Source organism: Lepidochelys kempii, chromosome 4 (genome assembly GCF_965140285.1).
Source record: "Lepidochelys kempii isolate rLepKem1 chromosome 4, rLepKem1.hap1, whole genome shotgun sequence".
NCBI classification, from domain to species: domain Eukaryota; kingdom Metazoa; phylum Chordata; order Testudines; family Cheloniidae; genus Lepidochelys; species Lepidochelys kempii.
The window spans coordinates 8,892,286-8,908,190 of NC_136383.1; the positions used below are offsets into that span (position 1 = coordinate 8,892,286).

Consider the following 15,905-nt stretch of genomic DNA (forward strand, 5'->3'; position numbering starts at 1 on the left):
TCTCTCAAACACAGGGATGTATGCTCTGCTTAATTTGCATTTAAGCAGTAAACAGAGTCATCAAGCAGGAAGAGAAATAAAAGAAGCTGGGAACATCCTTCCCCATAAACTTTGTGTCTGCTGGTACCCAGCTCAAAACGTTTTTCAATGGCGGAAATGAAACTATAAAAAAGGAGGGGCAAAAACCCCAAGACACCCCCTCTCTCTCCCTGCCCATCGCATCAAAAATTACTTAGTCAAGTTAGATGTCTTCAAATCACCAGGGCCTGATGAAATGCATCCTAGAATACTCAAGGGGCTGACCGAGGAGATATCTGAGCCATTAGCAGTTATCTTTGAAAAGTCGTGGAAGATACGAGACATTCCAGAAGACTGGAAAAGGACAAATATAGTGCCCATCTATAAAAAGGGAAATATGGACAACCTGGGGAATTACAGACCAGTCAGCTTAACTTCTATACCCAGTAAGCAATCAATTTGCAAACACCTAGAAGATAATTAGGTGATAAATAACAGTCAGCATGGATTTGTCAAGAACAAATTGTATCAAACCAACCCGATAGCTTTCTTTGACAGGGTAACAAGCCTTGTGGATAGGGGGGAAGGAGCAGATGTGATTTATCTTGACTTTAGTAAGGCTTTTGATACCATCTCACATGACCTTCTCCTAAACAAACTAGGGAACTACAACCTAGATGGAGCTACTCTAAGTGGGGGGGGGGGTGCATAAACTGGTTGGAAAATCGTTCCCAGAGCGTAGTTATCAATGGTTCACAGTCATGCTGGAAGGGCATTATGAGTGGGGTCCTGCAGGGATGGGTTCTGTGTCCGATTCTGTTCCATATCTTCATCAATGATTTAGATAATGGCACAGAGAGTACACTTATAAAGTTTGAGGATGATACCAAGCTGGGAGGGGGTTGCAAGTGCTTTGGAGGATAGGATTAAAATTCAAAATGATCTGAACAAACTGGAGAAATGGTCTGAAGTAAACAGGATGAAATTCAATAAGGACAAATGCAAAGTACTCCACTAAGGAAGGAACAATCAGTTGCACACATAAAAAATGGAAAATGACTGCCTAGGTACGAGTACTGTGGAAAGGGATCTGGGGGTCATAGTGGATCACAAGCTAAATATGAGTCAACAGTGTAACGCTGCTGCAAAAAAAGCAAACATTCTGGGATGTATTAACAGGAGTATTGTAAGCAAGACACAAGAAGTAATTCTTCTGCTCTACTCCGTGCTGATTAGGTCTCAGCTGGAGTATTGTGTCCAGATCTGGGTGCCACATTTCAGGAAAGATGTGGACAAATTGGAGAAAGTCCAGAGAAGAGCACCAAAAATGATTAAAGGTCTAGCAAACATGACCTATGAGGGAAGACTGAAAGAATTGGGTTTGTTTAGTCTGGAGAAGAGAAGACTGAGAGGGGGACATGATAACAGTTTTCAAGTACATAAAAGGCTGTTACAAGGAGGAGTGAGAAAAATTGTTGTTCTTAATCTGAGGATAGGACAAGAAGCAATGGGCTTAAATTGCAGCAAGGGTGGTTTAAGTTGGACATTTGGAAAAACTTCCTAACTGTCAGAGTAGTTAAGCATTGGAATAAATTGCCTAGGGAGGTGGTGGAACCTCCATCATTGGGGATTTTTAAAAACAGGTTGGACAAACACCTGTCAGGGATGGTCTAGTCCAGTGGTTCCCAAACTTGTTCCGCCACTTGTGCAAGGAAAGCCCCTGGCAGGCCGTGCGTGTTTGTTTACCTACTGCGTCCGCAGGTTTGGCTGATCGCGGTTCCCAGTGGCCGCGGTTCGCTGCTCCAGGTCAATGGGGGCGGCATTCCGCAGCGCAGGCTGAGGGACATACTGGCCGCTGCTTCCCACAGCCCCCATTGGCCTGGAGCAGCGAACCGCAGCCACTGGGAGCCGCGATCGGCCAAACCTGCAGACGTGGCAGGTAAACAAACCAGCCCAGCCTGCCAGGGGCTTTCCCTGCACAAGCGGCGGAACAAGTTTGGGAACCACTGCTCTAGAGAATACTTAGTCCTGCCTTGAGTGCAGGGGACTGGACTAGATGACCTCTTGAGGTCCCTTCCAGTTCTATGATTCAAGGCACCTGAAGCAACAAAGGACAGATTCGTTGGATTCTGGGAGAATGGTCCTGGCTTGATTTATGTACTATAGCTTACTTTATGTAAAGCTGTTAAGAAATTCTAGATTGTGCTGTATTGTATATATAATTACTTAAATAGTTTATAATATCAAGCAAGAGTCCAGAATGAAAGTCATAAGTACAATTAGAGACAATTTAAATTGGACTTTCAGCATTAACTATACATTTCCTGACTTATGAGTGCCCCGTTTTTCAATATTAATAGACATTAATATTTGCAAGGAATCTCTTTGGGATTAAAGAAAACAGGAGGGAATAAACATTGCTAATGGGACTTGTAAAATCCTTCATATGAAGCAAATAGCTTGATAACTCCCAAACACAGCCTTTCAAAAACCACTCAAACTAGGGCTTACACCATCTCCTTCAGCTTTGGGGCCATGTCTAAGAATTTAGATCAATCCAAGCACAAGCAATTCAGAGCACCCTGATTTTTCTGAGATACTCTAGCTTTAGATTTGAGTGAGGGGGGAAACATAGCAAGATTCACATTTTAAACACTCAACTTTTAAATTACTTTAAAAAAATTAACATTTTTCTTCAAGGCCATCTTATTCCCTAAATCAGAATAAGCTATATAAAACAAGCCACATTTGAAGTTTTTAGCTTCAGCTTTTATTCAATTATGCATAAGCAAATTTTCTCAATAGGCCATCTGGAGGAAAATATTATTCATGTGTTGATAACTTGAACAGCTCAACTGATTTTGTGCAAGTTTTCCAACTCATCTCTAGACCAAAAGCAAACTGGAAATTTTCAGCTCCAAGAAAGTAAGTTTGATGATATGAGCAATAGTAAAAAGAGAAGAGAGAGACTGAATGCAAGCTGGAACTCAGCCTTAAATACAGCATTAGAAGATATGCCAGCCTAAATCTCGACCTGTGGGTTGTATCTAAGACATTTACCTTTAGAGGAAATAATTTCTAAAGCTTAAAACAGCAGTTCCAGAAAGGTTTTTATATTGTTTGTATCTGAAAGATCTTTACTCATTAGTGTTTTAAAAACTAACCTTGGAAGAGAGATGGCTGGATGCTGCTGACATACTGGAATGCATTCTTAAAGAAGACCAACATTGTGGAATACACTACTTGATTCTTATACTTAGCATGGGCTTCATTATCAAAATTACTGATGTATCTGCAGAGGTCTTTCATTCTGTGTAAAATATCACCAAAACTTCTAAAGGGTAAGAGACAATCAAAGAATACAATACATTACAAAGACTTCTAAAGTCAAGAAAAGCAAATGAAAATACACATTTCAAATTTAGTAGTAGTTTGGGGAGTGGGAAGGTGAGGAAAAGGATGTCAGCATCTAGCACTTGCTGCCCTAGGAGGAAATACAATGTATTCAGCAGACCACCAGACAAAATTACTGAGCAGCAGTCAAAGATCCAGATAATTCTGGGGCTTGCATTTCCTTGGAAAAACTGAGAAGTCTTCCCTCTTACCAGACCAGTTAAGAGGGATACTCTACACGGGAGAGGGGGAGTGGGGGGGAGAAAGAATTGATCTAAGTTACGCAACTTCAGCTACATGAATAACATAGCTGAAGTCGACATACTTAGATCCACTCACCGTGGTGAGTCAACTGCTGCCGCTCCCCCATCGACTCTGCCTGTGCCTCTCGCGGAGCTGGAGTACAGGAGTCGATGGGAGAGCGCTCGGGGGTCAATTTATCGTGTCTAGACTAGAGGCAATAAATTGATCCCCGCTGGCTCGATCGCTGCCCACCAATCCAGCGGGTAGTGTAGACATACCCTTAGAGACAAGTGAAGAAAACATAAGCTTTGCCTATACCAGTAAATCATGCAATGTGGACAACAAGCAACAGTTGAAGGTGAACTGATGCAGAACACAGTTTAATGCGAGTGTAAGCAAGGGCAAACGCACCGTCTAAATATGGTGTTGAATGCAGTTTGTTCTAGTCTACGCTTGCAATTCAGTGTTCCTGCCTTGGGAATGTTAATGAAGACGTTCAGCTGCATTCATTGCTGACGTCCGTCATCACCAACCTAGTAGTTTTGTTAGCGTAGACCAGGCTCCTGAGTCGATCCTTGTGTGGCCAATGTTTACAGAGGCTCAACAGGCCCTACGTACGTGCTCTGGGTTGTATGCTTTTGAGAAAAGACACTGAGCTGAAATTATACAATATAACTTAAAATTCAATTTGTTCTATCGTCCAGTTTACTGAAGAATTGAAAAGCCAAACTCTCTTAGCGAACCACCATAGGAAAAAGTACACATTTCTCACCTTCTTCCTTTATCCATCTGCCATTCACATCTCATTCCCACGATAGACAGTATCTTAAACAGCCTCTCCCAAGGGTCTGTAATCTGGGATGATTTCTCAGTCAGACCCTCTATTACATACTTCTGAGAGCTACGTTTGCTGGGGGACAGGAGATCAGAGGTATCTTGTGAACCTAGAAAAAAAAAGGAAAAAAATGATTTCTCCTTGTGCAGAAATCAAATTAGCTAAAGTCACTGTATTAATTTTTAAAAAGAAAAAATAATTAAGTAGCAGAACAGTATATTTGAGTTTTCAGGATAACTATGAAATCCTATCTGAGCAAAGAAAAGGATAAAACCAGATGAGACATTAGAACTGTATGCCACTTCACACACAACAAGAAACTTGATCAAATGACATCCAAGCCTCTATTTCATAAGTAATTAAGTAACCCACAATTTCACAGAAAATCTAAACAAGTTGAGATAAATTAACAAGAGTAAGTAAAATCAGGATCAAGACCAAGGTGTGTCTCAAAACATCAAGTCTGAAAGGACATCTCAATGGTCTTAGATCTCTGTATCTTTGTTAATTTGTGTCAAACATTCTCCAAATGCAGTTGTATGATAATCTCTTTTACGTTTGGCCTTATGTTCTAAGAAGCAGAAGAGTTTTTACTGGTCTGAGTGCTATTAAAATTATTTTTCAACAAGGTCCATCATTGTTCTGCCTTCATACCACCCTGTGCTACTCTCACACCAGATCACACAATCATAGCAGAGGCAGGTCTGGTTAAGTCCTTGGACTGGGAACCTCCCAGGAAACCCCAGATGCTACAGAACATGCAGGTTTTGGAATTTAGCAGATGACATTTTTTTCTCCTAGCAACATGCCAAAACTAGGGGAATTGAACTGCTGAACATACCAGCTTTAAGGCTTAAACTTAAAACAGAGGCACTGACTAAGAGACTAGACCTTTTGGCCCCATGAGTATAGCCACAAGAGTTCTGGTTTGGGGAAAACTAGACATGTAAAGGAGACTATCAGCTTCCTTTTTTAAAAAGAGCTTTAGTTCTTTCCCTTGCAAACATTAACAGTTCTACACCGGTCACTATGGTCCATTGGAACACGCAGCTGGGTGCTACCACCACATTGGAGGCTGGGGAAGAAGACTTAAGAGACCCACACACACAGTTATGGAAAATGAGGCAGTTATGGAATATGTTTTCCTTAGAACAGAGGTTCTCAAACTTCATTGCACTGAGACCCCTTTCTAACAAGAACAATTACTACATGACCCCAAAGCGGGGAACTGAAGCCTGAGCCCACCCGAGCCCCACCACCCCAGGTGGTGGGCCAAAGCAGAAGCCCAAGGAATTCAGCCCCAGGCAGAGGGTCTGTAACCTGAGCCCCATCGCCCGGGGCTGAAGCACTTGGACAGTGGGGCTCAGACTTTGGCCCTGGACCCCAGCAAGTCTAATGCCAGCCCTGGCAACCTCATTAAAATGGAGTTGTGACCCACTTTGGGGTCCCAACCCAGTTTGAGAACTGCTGCCTTAGAATAATCTTGCTAACCCTCCTATATTCGTTAGTCTCACCCTGTGCATAATGCTTGGATAATGAAGGACAGGAATCTATTATGTTGTGCAGGGAATTGAAGAAAGCAAAAATTGTTTCACAGCCTCACTCCAAATATGTCAAAGCCATCCCTGGGCTACTTGTCCTCAGTAGAGATCCAATGGCAAAGAGTTAGGGAATTAACCTGGTGTGATGTACACAGCAAAATTCCAACACAAGTAATGAAATTCTGCTAGCCTAAATTCACATCATAGTTTCAAACAGATGTGAAACTCTTTCCTACCCTGAACTGCTTTGTGGCACTCACAAGGGCCATTAGAGATCTGCTGCATTCTTTTACTGAAGTGGCTGCATTTCATAGTGGATGTAGTGATCCCTATTTTTTACCCTCTTTACAGGCATGTTGTGAGGATTATTTAGTGTTCTGAAATCAAACGAAAGATCCTGTGAAACTGTACAATATTTTATTACCCCAACTTGGTGGCAGATATTACAAAAAATGAATACCTTATTCAGTTACACTAATCTAGAAGAGGATTTTAAAATAATTTGGTAACGGTGTTTTTACCTTGATACTGGTTTTCCATTTGTGTAGATCTCGTTACATAATTAATATAAAATTCTGCTGCCTTGTTCAAGTACTTGTACAGCAAGCTGGCAGGTAGTCGAACATCAGGGTTGTTAATGATTAGAGGAAGAACATCACAAACTAAGAGGTGAAAAAAAGCACAATGGGTTTGGTTTTTCTGTTACTTGTTCTGGCTACATAAGAGTTCAAAATCAACAATGCAAGTTTTCAGAACCTTCTGTCTAGCCAAATATCTTCCTGGCATACACACAGAGAAATTTGATAAAAACTTAAAACACTGTTGCTGAAAAGCTGCAATGTAACACTGCTTTATTTCTTAGAATTCAGAATGATAACACATAAGAACCCCAAAAGGGAGACACACAAAGCAGGCTGCTCCCTAAAACAGAGAGGCACAACCCAACCTACCTTACTCTAGGTTGCCTCTTTGAAGGCTAACTATGAAAGACCCAGATCCCACACTTTTTTATAGAGTTGTCTAGCCTGCAAGCCTTAAAGTGAAAGACTGTAATTTTAATACAGTTTTCAGTACACCACAGCAAACACCACAACAGTTAGCTACTAAATGCCCCGGAGGTCCTGTCCAGTTTTTGATCGGTTTTAAAATTAGTTCAGACTACAATGATTTTCAAACCAGTTTGAACCATAGAGTAGACCTGGTTTAAGGTGGCCTGATCTGGTTTTTTTCCCCCCTGAATCTGTTCTAAGGCCAGACTGTCTTGAAACCACATAAGCAAAAAACTGGTCAGGCTGCCTTAAACTGGGTTTCCACTATGGCTCTAAATGGTTTTTAAATTGGTTAGAAAATTTCCCATGCATAAATAGGTCTTACATGTTCGCTTCCATAAGAGTATACAGTAACCTAGAATTCAACATATCATTTCAGCAAACAGATGATATACTAACAGTAGCCAAATTTTTGTGACAAGCAAGGTGGAAGACCAAATCCAAGAGTCCTCTGCACATCTGCAGTAAGGGCTGCCAACTCATTTCACACAGGCCATTAAACTGAAAAGATGTGTTCAATACTAACCTAGGCTGACGAGTTTTTAAACAAATGGTACCAAGCTCTGTCATTTAGTTCTATAATAAAACAGACACACTTGTATTTTCTTACCAAATAATTTCCGAAAGCAATTGACCGGGGATTCTTGGTCCTCAATATTTTCAGCCTCTAATAACGTTTCTCCTAGGCCCACCTGTGTAAGAAGTGGTTAAAATGAATATCTACTCAGTACTTTCAGAAGTTTTTGAAAATATAAGATTCAAAGCAATTGAGAAAACTCTCCTATTAGTAGCATTCCATCATATACTGAGATTAGTACACTGTGCAATTTTCATTTACACTTTACAGTTAAACAGCAATGTTTTAGTATTTGTGGCGTCAATCTCAGGGGACAAATCCTAAAGCAAAAATATACTGCAGTACATATTTCAGTAAGTTCATGGTCTCTCACTCGTCTCCTAAATAAGTAGTAACTGACAAAGCAGTATCATTTTCTAGTAAACTACATTTCATTTTAACGTGAGATTACTATCGCTCTTGCTCTCTTTTTTTTTTTTTAAACTCTGTTCTGGCTTACTTTTAATAATGGACTCACCTCTGGACTTTAAAAAGAAAGAGATTGCTTTGTTTTCTTGGGTTAATTTTACACTTTTCCTTTCATTTGGGGGTCTGAAGATATGACAGCAGCAACTGACTGAAATATCACCCGCAAGTCTGGAGTTAAATAAAACTCTCACTCATCTGACAGAGCACATAACGTGGACACAAATGCGTGGGTTAATAAGGTGAACAACAGCGAAAAGGAGCTAGTTTTCTCTTACCCCATGCTGCACCACAGTCTCTGGGAAGCGTCTTAGAAGCAGCAGTAGCATTTCTGCCCTTTCTAGTGTATTAAAACACTGCTCTGTGGCCTTTAGTAACATTTCACACTGAACTCGACCAGGAAGGGTCTCGAATAAACCTGAAAAAAAAAATCAGTTATTGAAATAACAAACAATCTGCTTGAGTTGAGGAGACACAAAAAAAACAAGAATAATCCATGTTGTCTTGTTGTTGAGAGTGACAAAAATCATGCTACAGTGCTTTTGCAACTATGACGACGTTTTAGCTAGAGAACAGGCACCCGTATCTACGCAAAGAGCAATGTGTACTTTTCTAAGTATATTTCAGGGTAAAGTGCATGGTTAATAAAAGTTAATTTTAAACAGTTTAGAAAATTTAAAAACTACATTAAAGGAATGCCTGGGAACACTGAAATCAAAACCATTTAATATTTGTTAAGACAGGTGGTAGCCTTATCAAGAATTCCCATTGAGATTTTTAATAATGAACATTGTATTTAGATTAATCATTTGTTTATGAGAGACAATGGCCTATCATATGAATCAACAATATGATGCTGTCACAAAAAAAGGAAATACAATTTTGGGTTGCATTAGCAGAGGTAAAGAATGCAAGTCACAGGAAGCGATAGTACCGCTCTACTCGGCGCTGGTTAGGCCTCAGCTGGAGTAGTGTGTCCAGTTGTCATCACCAATGTATAAAAGGGCTATAGAGAAACTGGAAAGGATCCAGAGGTGAGTGACAAAGATGATCAAAAGGATGGAATGCAGCCATATGAGCAAAGGCTGACGGAACTGGGTATGTTTAGTTTGGAAAAGAAGAGATTAAGGGGAGACATGATAGCAGTCTTCAAATACTTGAAAGGCTGACATAAAAAGATGGAGAAAAATTGTTCTCTCTTGCCACAGAAGGCAAGACAAGAGGCAATGGGTCCAAACTACAGCATACCAGTTGTAGATTATATCTCAGGAAATAACTTCCTAACGGTAAGAACAGTAGGACAAAGGAGCAAACTAGGGTGAATAAAAATCAATGAAATAAAAATCAGATGTTTTTGATAAAATGCTTTTTGAGGAAAAAACCTATCTAAAGATAGTTTTAGGTAAGATCCATGATGAGATATCTTTGAGCTATAATGTAATAGGGATTATAAATCCTAATTCTATAGTATGAGACAATATATTCATGTAATGTTTAAGAAAAGTTTTGTAAATAACTTCCAATAGTTCATGGATTAGGGACCCAATATTATGGGGTTCCAGGGGCTTCTGTATAGATTATTTATGTTAATCTTTCTATCTAAACAATGGGGCTCAGTCTAGAAGATACCATCAGAGATACTTAGTTTTGCAGTTCTCAAACTGTGGATTTGTGTCTCCAGAGATAACATGCTTGTTAACAGCAAAAATATTTTTAAATAAATAATATATAGAGGTGAGAAATAACAGACCTCAACCCTACTGTCCCTCTGAAAATTTGTGTACACAGAGTCAATCCCTTACCTCTTTCTAAAAGTGCAAAGTTTCAAAAAGTTCAATGAATAGAAGATTGTTGGGGGCGGAATAGATCTGGACAAGGAGAAGAAGTCCGGAGATAAATGTGAGAAGGGAGGGACAGGCAGTTGAAACAAAAGTGAAACTGTTTGAGCAGCATATTCCAGAAATCTTGAGGTCTTTCTGAGTGTAGCCTTCATTGATTTGAGATCTACCATACCATTCTCTCACTAGAAGGGAAAACCTATAATGGCAGCAGGCCGTAAAAGTGACCCAGTTTGGGAATAAGAACCATTCAAGAAATATATGTTTGCTGACGATGTTTTAAAGAAAGTCACACCAGTGAACTGGAGGAAGTCACTTAAGCACTTGGATTCAGAGACTGTTGACGTGATAATCTCACTTTTAACAGCAGTAGCTTCTTCTGCCGGTGTAGAAAGAATATTTTCCTCCTTTGGACTAATTCAATCCAAATTGAGAAATCGTTTGGGACCTGGAACAGCAGGAAAGCTTGTTGTTCTTTTCCAGATTATGAACAAACAGGAAACTGAAGGTGAAGACAACTGAGTTAGCTGCAGAAGCCAATATTTTAAGTTTCTCATGTTGACCTGGCGGACAGAGTCGATTTAATTTTTGTTTTTTGTTTTTTTTAAATATTTCATTTAACTAAATTCAGGGGTTGTACCATATGATTGGAGAATTGCTAACATAGTTCCTATTTTTAAGAAAGGGAAAAAAAGTGATCCAAGTAATTATAGGCCTGTTAGTTTGACATCTGTAGTATGCAAGGTCTTGGAAAAAATTTTGAAGGAGAAGGTAGTTAAGGACATTGAAGTCAATGGTAAATGGGACAAAATACAACATGGTTTTACAAAAGGTAGATCGTGCCAAACCAACCTGATTTCCTTCTTTGAGAGAGTAACAGATTTTTTAGATAAAGGAAACGCAGTGGATCTAATTTATTTAGATTTTAGTAAGGCGTTTGATACTGTGCCACATGGGGAATTATTAGTTAAATTGGATAAGATGGGCATCAATAGGAAAATTGAAAGGTGGATAGGGAATTGGTTAAAGGGGAGACTACAACGGGTCCTACTGAAAGGTGAACTGTCAAGTTGGAGGGAGGTTACCAGTGGAGTTCCTCAAGGATCAGTTTTGGGACCAATCTTATTTAATCTTTTTATTACTGACCTGGGCACAAAAAGTGGGAGTGTGCTAATAAAGTTTGCAGATGATACAAAGCTGGGAGGTATTGCTAATTTAGAGAAGGACAGGGATACCCTACAGGAGGATCTGGATGACCTTGTAAACTGGAGTAATAGGAATAGGATGAAATTTAATAGTGAGAAGTGTAAGGTCATGCATTTAGGGATTAATAACAAGAATTTTAGTTATAAGCTAGGGACGCATCAACTAGAAGTAACGGAGGAGGAAAAGGACCTTGGAGTATTGGTTGATCATAGGTTGACTATGAGCTGCCAATGTGATATGGCTGTGAAAAAAGCTAATGTCGTCTTGGGATGCATCAGGAGAGGTATTTCCAGTAGGGATAAGGAGGTTTTAGTACCGTTATATAAGGCACTGGTGAGACCTCACCTGGAATACTGTGTGCAGTTCTGGTCTCCCATGTTTAAGAAGGATGAATTCAAACTGGAACAGGTACAGAGAAGGGCTACTAGGATGATCCGAGGAATGGAAAACTTGTCTTATGAAAGGAGACTCAGGGAGCTTGGCTTGTTTAGCCTAACTAAAAGAAGGTTGAGGGGAGATATGATTGCTCTCTATAAATATATCAGAGGGATAAATACCAGAGAGGGAGAGGAATTATTTAAACTCAATACCAATGTGGACACAAGAACAAATGGATATAAACTGGCCACTAGGAAATTTAGATTAGAAATTAGACGAAGGTTTCTAACCATCAGAGGAGTGAAGTTTTGGAATAGCCTTCCGAGGGAAGTAGTGGGGGCAAAAGATCTATCTTGCTTTAAGATTAAACTCGATAAGTTTATGGAGGAGATGGTATGATGGGATAACATGGTTTTGGTAATTAAATATTCACGGTAAATAGGCCCAATGGCCTGTGATGGGTTTTTAGATGGGGTAAGATCCAAGTTACCCGGGAAAGAATTTTCTGTAGTATCTGGCTGATGAATCTTGCCCATATGCTCAGGGTTTAGCTGATCGCCATATTTGGGGTCGGGAAGGAATTTTCCTCCAGGGCAGATTGGAAGGCCCTGGAGGTTTTTCGCCTTCCTCTGTAGCATGGGGCACGGGTCACTTGCTGGAGGATTCTCTGCTCCTTGAGGTCTTCAAACTACAATTTGAGGACTTCAATAGCACAGATATAGGTGTGAGGTCTTTTTTAGGAGTGGTGGGTGAAATTCTGTGGCCTGCATTGTGCAGGAGGTCGGACTAGATGATCATAATGGTCCCTTCTGACCTAAATATCTATGAATCTATGAATCTATGAAAAACTATTTTAGTTAAAAACAAATTTTAACAAAGACAAACCTGATTTTAAAAAACTTGAATGTTCAACTAAACTCAAAAATTCATATGCTTGTTTCGTTAAAATATTTATACATTTGTTGTTGAAGAAAAAAATCCAGAATACATAACATTGTTGTTTTAATTAAATAAAACAATTGATGTGTCTGTCTGGTGATGTTTTCCTCCTAATACAGCATGGCAAGTAAATCCTCCAAATATTAATGATTCACCTGTTGAATTGGAGATAGTTCACCTCCCAATGACTTCATAAATATCTGATAACCAAACAATGATTCATTTTCTGATATAGCTGTAAAACTAATCTGAAAAGTTTTCAAAACAAATCACTTTAAAAATGTATAGTGTGTACCTTCTAAAAATAAAACCTACATCTATCTCGGAGTTTTGAAGAATATGTATTAAGGTTATAACAACCAACAAGAATGCACTTTTATACAGAAATCCATGATTAAATCAAGTCTTCCTGACTAGTGATTTAAATCAATTCCACCCGGGAACAAACTGCATAGGGGAGTCGTGGAATCTCCTTCACTGCAGGTTTTCAAAAAGGCTTGACAGCCATCTGTCTTGCATGGCTTAGACGCAACAAATCCTGCATCTTGGCAAAGGGTTGGACTAGATGACCCTTGCAGTCCCTTCTAACCCTATGGTTCTATGATTCTATATCCTTTATTAAACCCTTAAAAGGTCAATTTCCAAGAAGGTCTCATCAGTTTCAACACACTACAGCCATTCTATTTATTGGTGACTTGAATCATTAGAAGAAGTGGCAAGAATCATGGGCACCTCTGACCCTGTGTAAATGAGAAAAGGAGTTGAAGTGAAGTGAAGTGTCTGGCTAGAAATAAGAGTGCTACATACTCCTTCTCATGCATTTTCACAGGAGGTATTTATGAATGTTTGGCTCTATAATCCCTACACAAACTGTGCTCCGTGACCTGCCCCCACAGCCTTCACTAACTGTTCTGGTGCACGTTTTTAGCCAGCAAACTACATTTTGTTTGTCAGATTCAAGTCCCAATTTCACAAGCCACCTGTGGTTCATCAAATCCTCTGCTAGCCAACAACAGGTTGTTCCCTGGCAAGGGATACTGACATAGGAGTGGAGCCAGTAGTTGCACTTCTCACAGTGCTTCAGCTCCCTGCCCTGCTTCTTCCCCTGTGTCTCCTAAACATAACAGTGGGTGAGTCTCTGTGGCTGAGAGTCACTGTATACAATAGACCAGATAGTTCACCAGACTAGGACTTGCGGCTTCCAAATCAGCTGTGTAGTCTGGGGATTTATTCTTAGACTCCCACTAGACTCCACCTATGTCAGATGACAGAGTCCTTACCTCTTAAGAACTGAGTCTGCTTATCCTGTGAGTCATTCCTTAATGCTGATGTAATAACATTAATCTCCCTCCACACCACTGGTTGGTCTGGAAAATTCACAAACCTGGAAAAAAGGGTCAGGCAAATTAGAATAATCCCAAATTCAGTTTAAAAGAGAAAGCTTGCTTTGAAAGCACCTGTAAGGAGAAATGCAAAGGAATATTTTGCTTTCATGGATGATTTTGTTTTTAAAAGATTAGTAAGATCTGTCTAGTTTGCCTACAGAAACAACATAACATCAGCATAAGATTTCTGAAGATCCTTGCACTCCCATCTTATGATAAAAAATACTGTGGTATACAGCATGGAAAAAAAAGACTAGAGTGTATTTAGAGTTCTATGTTCAGTTAAGTTTACAATATACTTTCAAAAGAGAATTAAGCAAAAAGCATTTCTGTTACTTACATGTCATATAACAGTCTGCCAGCTGATGCTGTCCGCTCAGCATTCCTCTCAATAGTATACATTTCATACTGAAACACAAGAGAATGGAAGATTAGCCACACTGCATATACTCATGTACCCACTTACTTCTTCCATACTGAAACCTGTCAGAATGAGCCCATATTTGAATAGTAAATACTGAAAGTACCACACTGAGTATTCAATTCAGAAACTAAAAAGTGATGGTAAATATTTGTAACCATACAAAAATATTACTTTAACTGCTATATGTTTTAATATTGTTAAGATAAATAAGTTGATTTTATCTTCTCTAAAATAAAAATAAGCAATGGCAATACAATGAACTCCATCAATTACACAAGCAAGTTTACTCCCAGGGACACTACTCAAATTTGGTTCAAGTTTTGACAACACCTAAGGCCAATGTAAATAATGGAAAACTCCAATGGAAAAGGTTATTTTTATACAAATAAAAATCCTGCTGCAAAGCCTGAAACCCAAACACTGTGCTAGTGCAGGAGACACAAACATTTGTCTAAACCAACTACAAACGAAGTAATGAAACTGACTGGTCTATTTTCATGGTCTTTGCTGGGTGAAATGCCAAAAGCAATTAAACTTTTACAAGTTTTCATTTTTAATTGTAGGAAGGTTTAAAAAGCAAACCAGAACCATGAGCTTTAACATGACAATGCCTGTGCAACTTTCAGCATAACACTCATCTTCACTCAATGGATTCTGACACCCCTACCCTCTTTGGAGTTTTCCAACAGTTCTCTCCAGTCTTCTGCTGAAGGAATCTGATCAGTTTCTTGCATATCCAAGTACACACTCTCTCCTCCTTCAAATCCCTCTCTGAATCCCGCTTCTATGAACATTTTCTAGGCTGAACTCCTCCCTGAGTCCATGCATTCTTGCTTCTTCACCCTTGTCCTGTATATCATATTTGTCTGAGTTAAACTGTGAGTTCATGGTGAAGGCAGGTTCCAGTCTTTAAATTTTCTGTAAACCACCATATACATTTATGCAGCTAGGCAACTTTAGTACAAAATAAAAGATTATTCAAAACTGAAAAGTGAAAGGGCCAGATGTTCCACTAGTGTAAATCAACATAGTTCCTTTGACTTTAATGGAGCTATGCCAATTTACATCAGCTGAGAAGTGGGCACAAACTCTGAAGTCAAGAAATGCCAAAGTTCAAGTTAACTCTGTACCTTTGAATGTATTTGCATTACAATACAGCATTTTTACTATATGATCACATGCTGTTTTATCCACAGGACCATTTGCTGGGGCCCTGAAGAGGACTGTTCCTTCCTTCTTGCTAGATTTCATAAAAATGCAATAGTTATTTTTTTAAATACTATTTCTCCTCGGAAACAGTTGCTGTAATTGTCACAGGAATGTTATTTGTTCATGAATGAGAGAGCTTATGGGGCCACACAACTGGGAATAGAAGGAAAGGTGGTAAATGACACTCTCTTTTGTGTGTCACAATATGAAAGTTTGAAAAGCACTACCATAACACATGGACACAATGGCAGTTTCTTCAAGTGACATTAACTTTGGCATTTCCTAACTTATCGATGCTTCACTTTACAGCCTTTGCCCTCCTGCAAACACGTATGAGCACACTTAGCTTTCAGCACTAGTAGTGCTATTGAAGTCAAGCTTCTGTTGACTCTGAGATAGCGCGTA

At 39.4% G+C, this 15,905-nt stretch overlaps 1 protein-coding gene across 8 annotated transcripts in view; it reads right to left on the reverse strand.

The window, feature by feature from the left end:
• The window catches only part of INTS10 (integrator complex subunit 10), a 57,307-nt gene that overhangs the window by 26,080 nt on the left and 15,322 nt on the right, over positions 1-15,905 (reverse strand). For 4 of the 8 annotated variants that reach the window (XM_073340283.2, XM_073340282.2, XM_073340285.2 and 1 more), the window contains exon 8: positions 3,183-3,352. In XM_073340283.2, coding sequence (XP_073196384.1) covers positions 3,183-3,352 — 170 coding nt within the window. Of the gene's footprint in view, positions 1-3,182; positions 3,353-4,426; positions 4,599-6,551; positions 6,693-7,689; positions 7,772-8,399; positions 8,540-13,762; positions 13,867-14,207; positions 14,462-15,905 lie in introns of those variants that run through there. The other 4 variants (XM_078852413.1, XM_078852412.1, XM_078852415.1 and 1 more) reach the window with 2 other exon arrangements.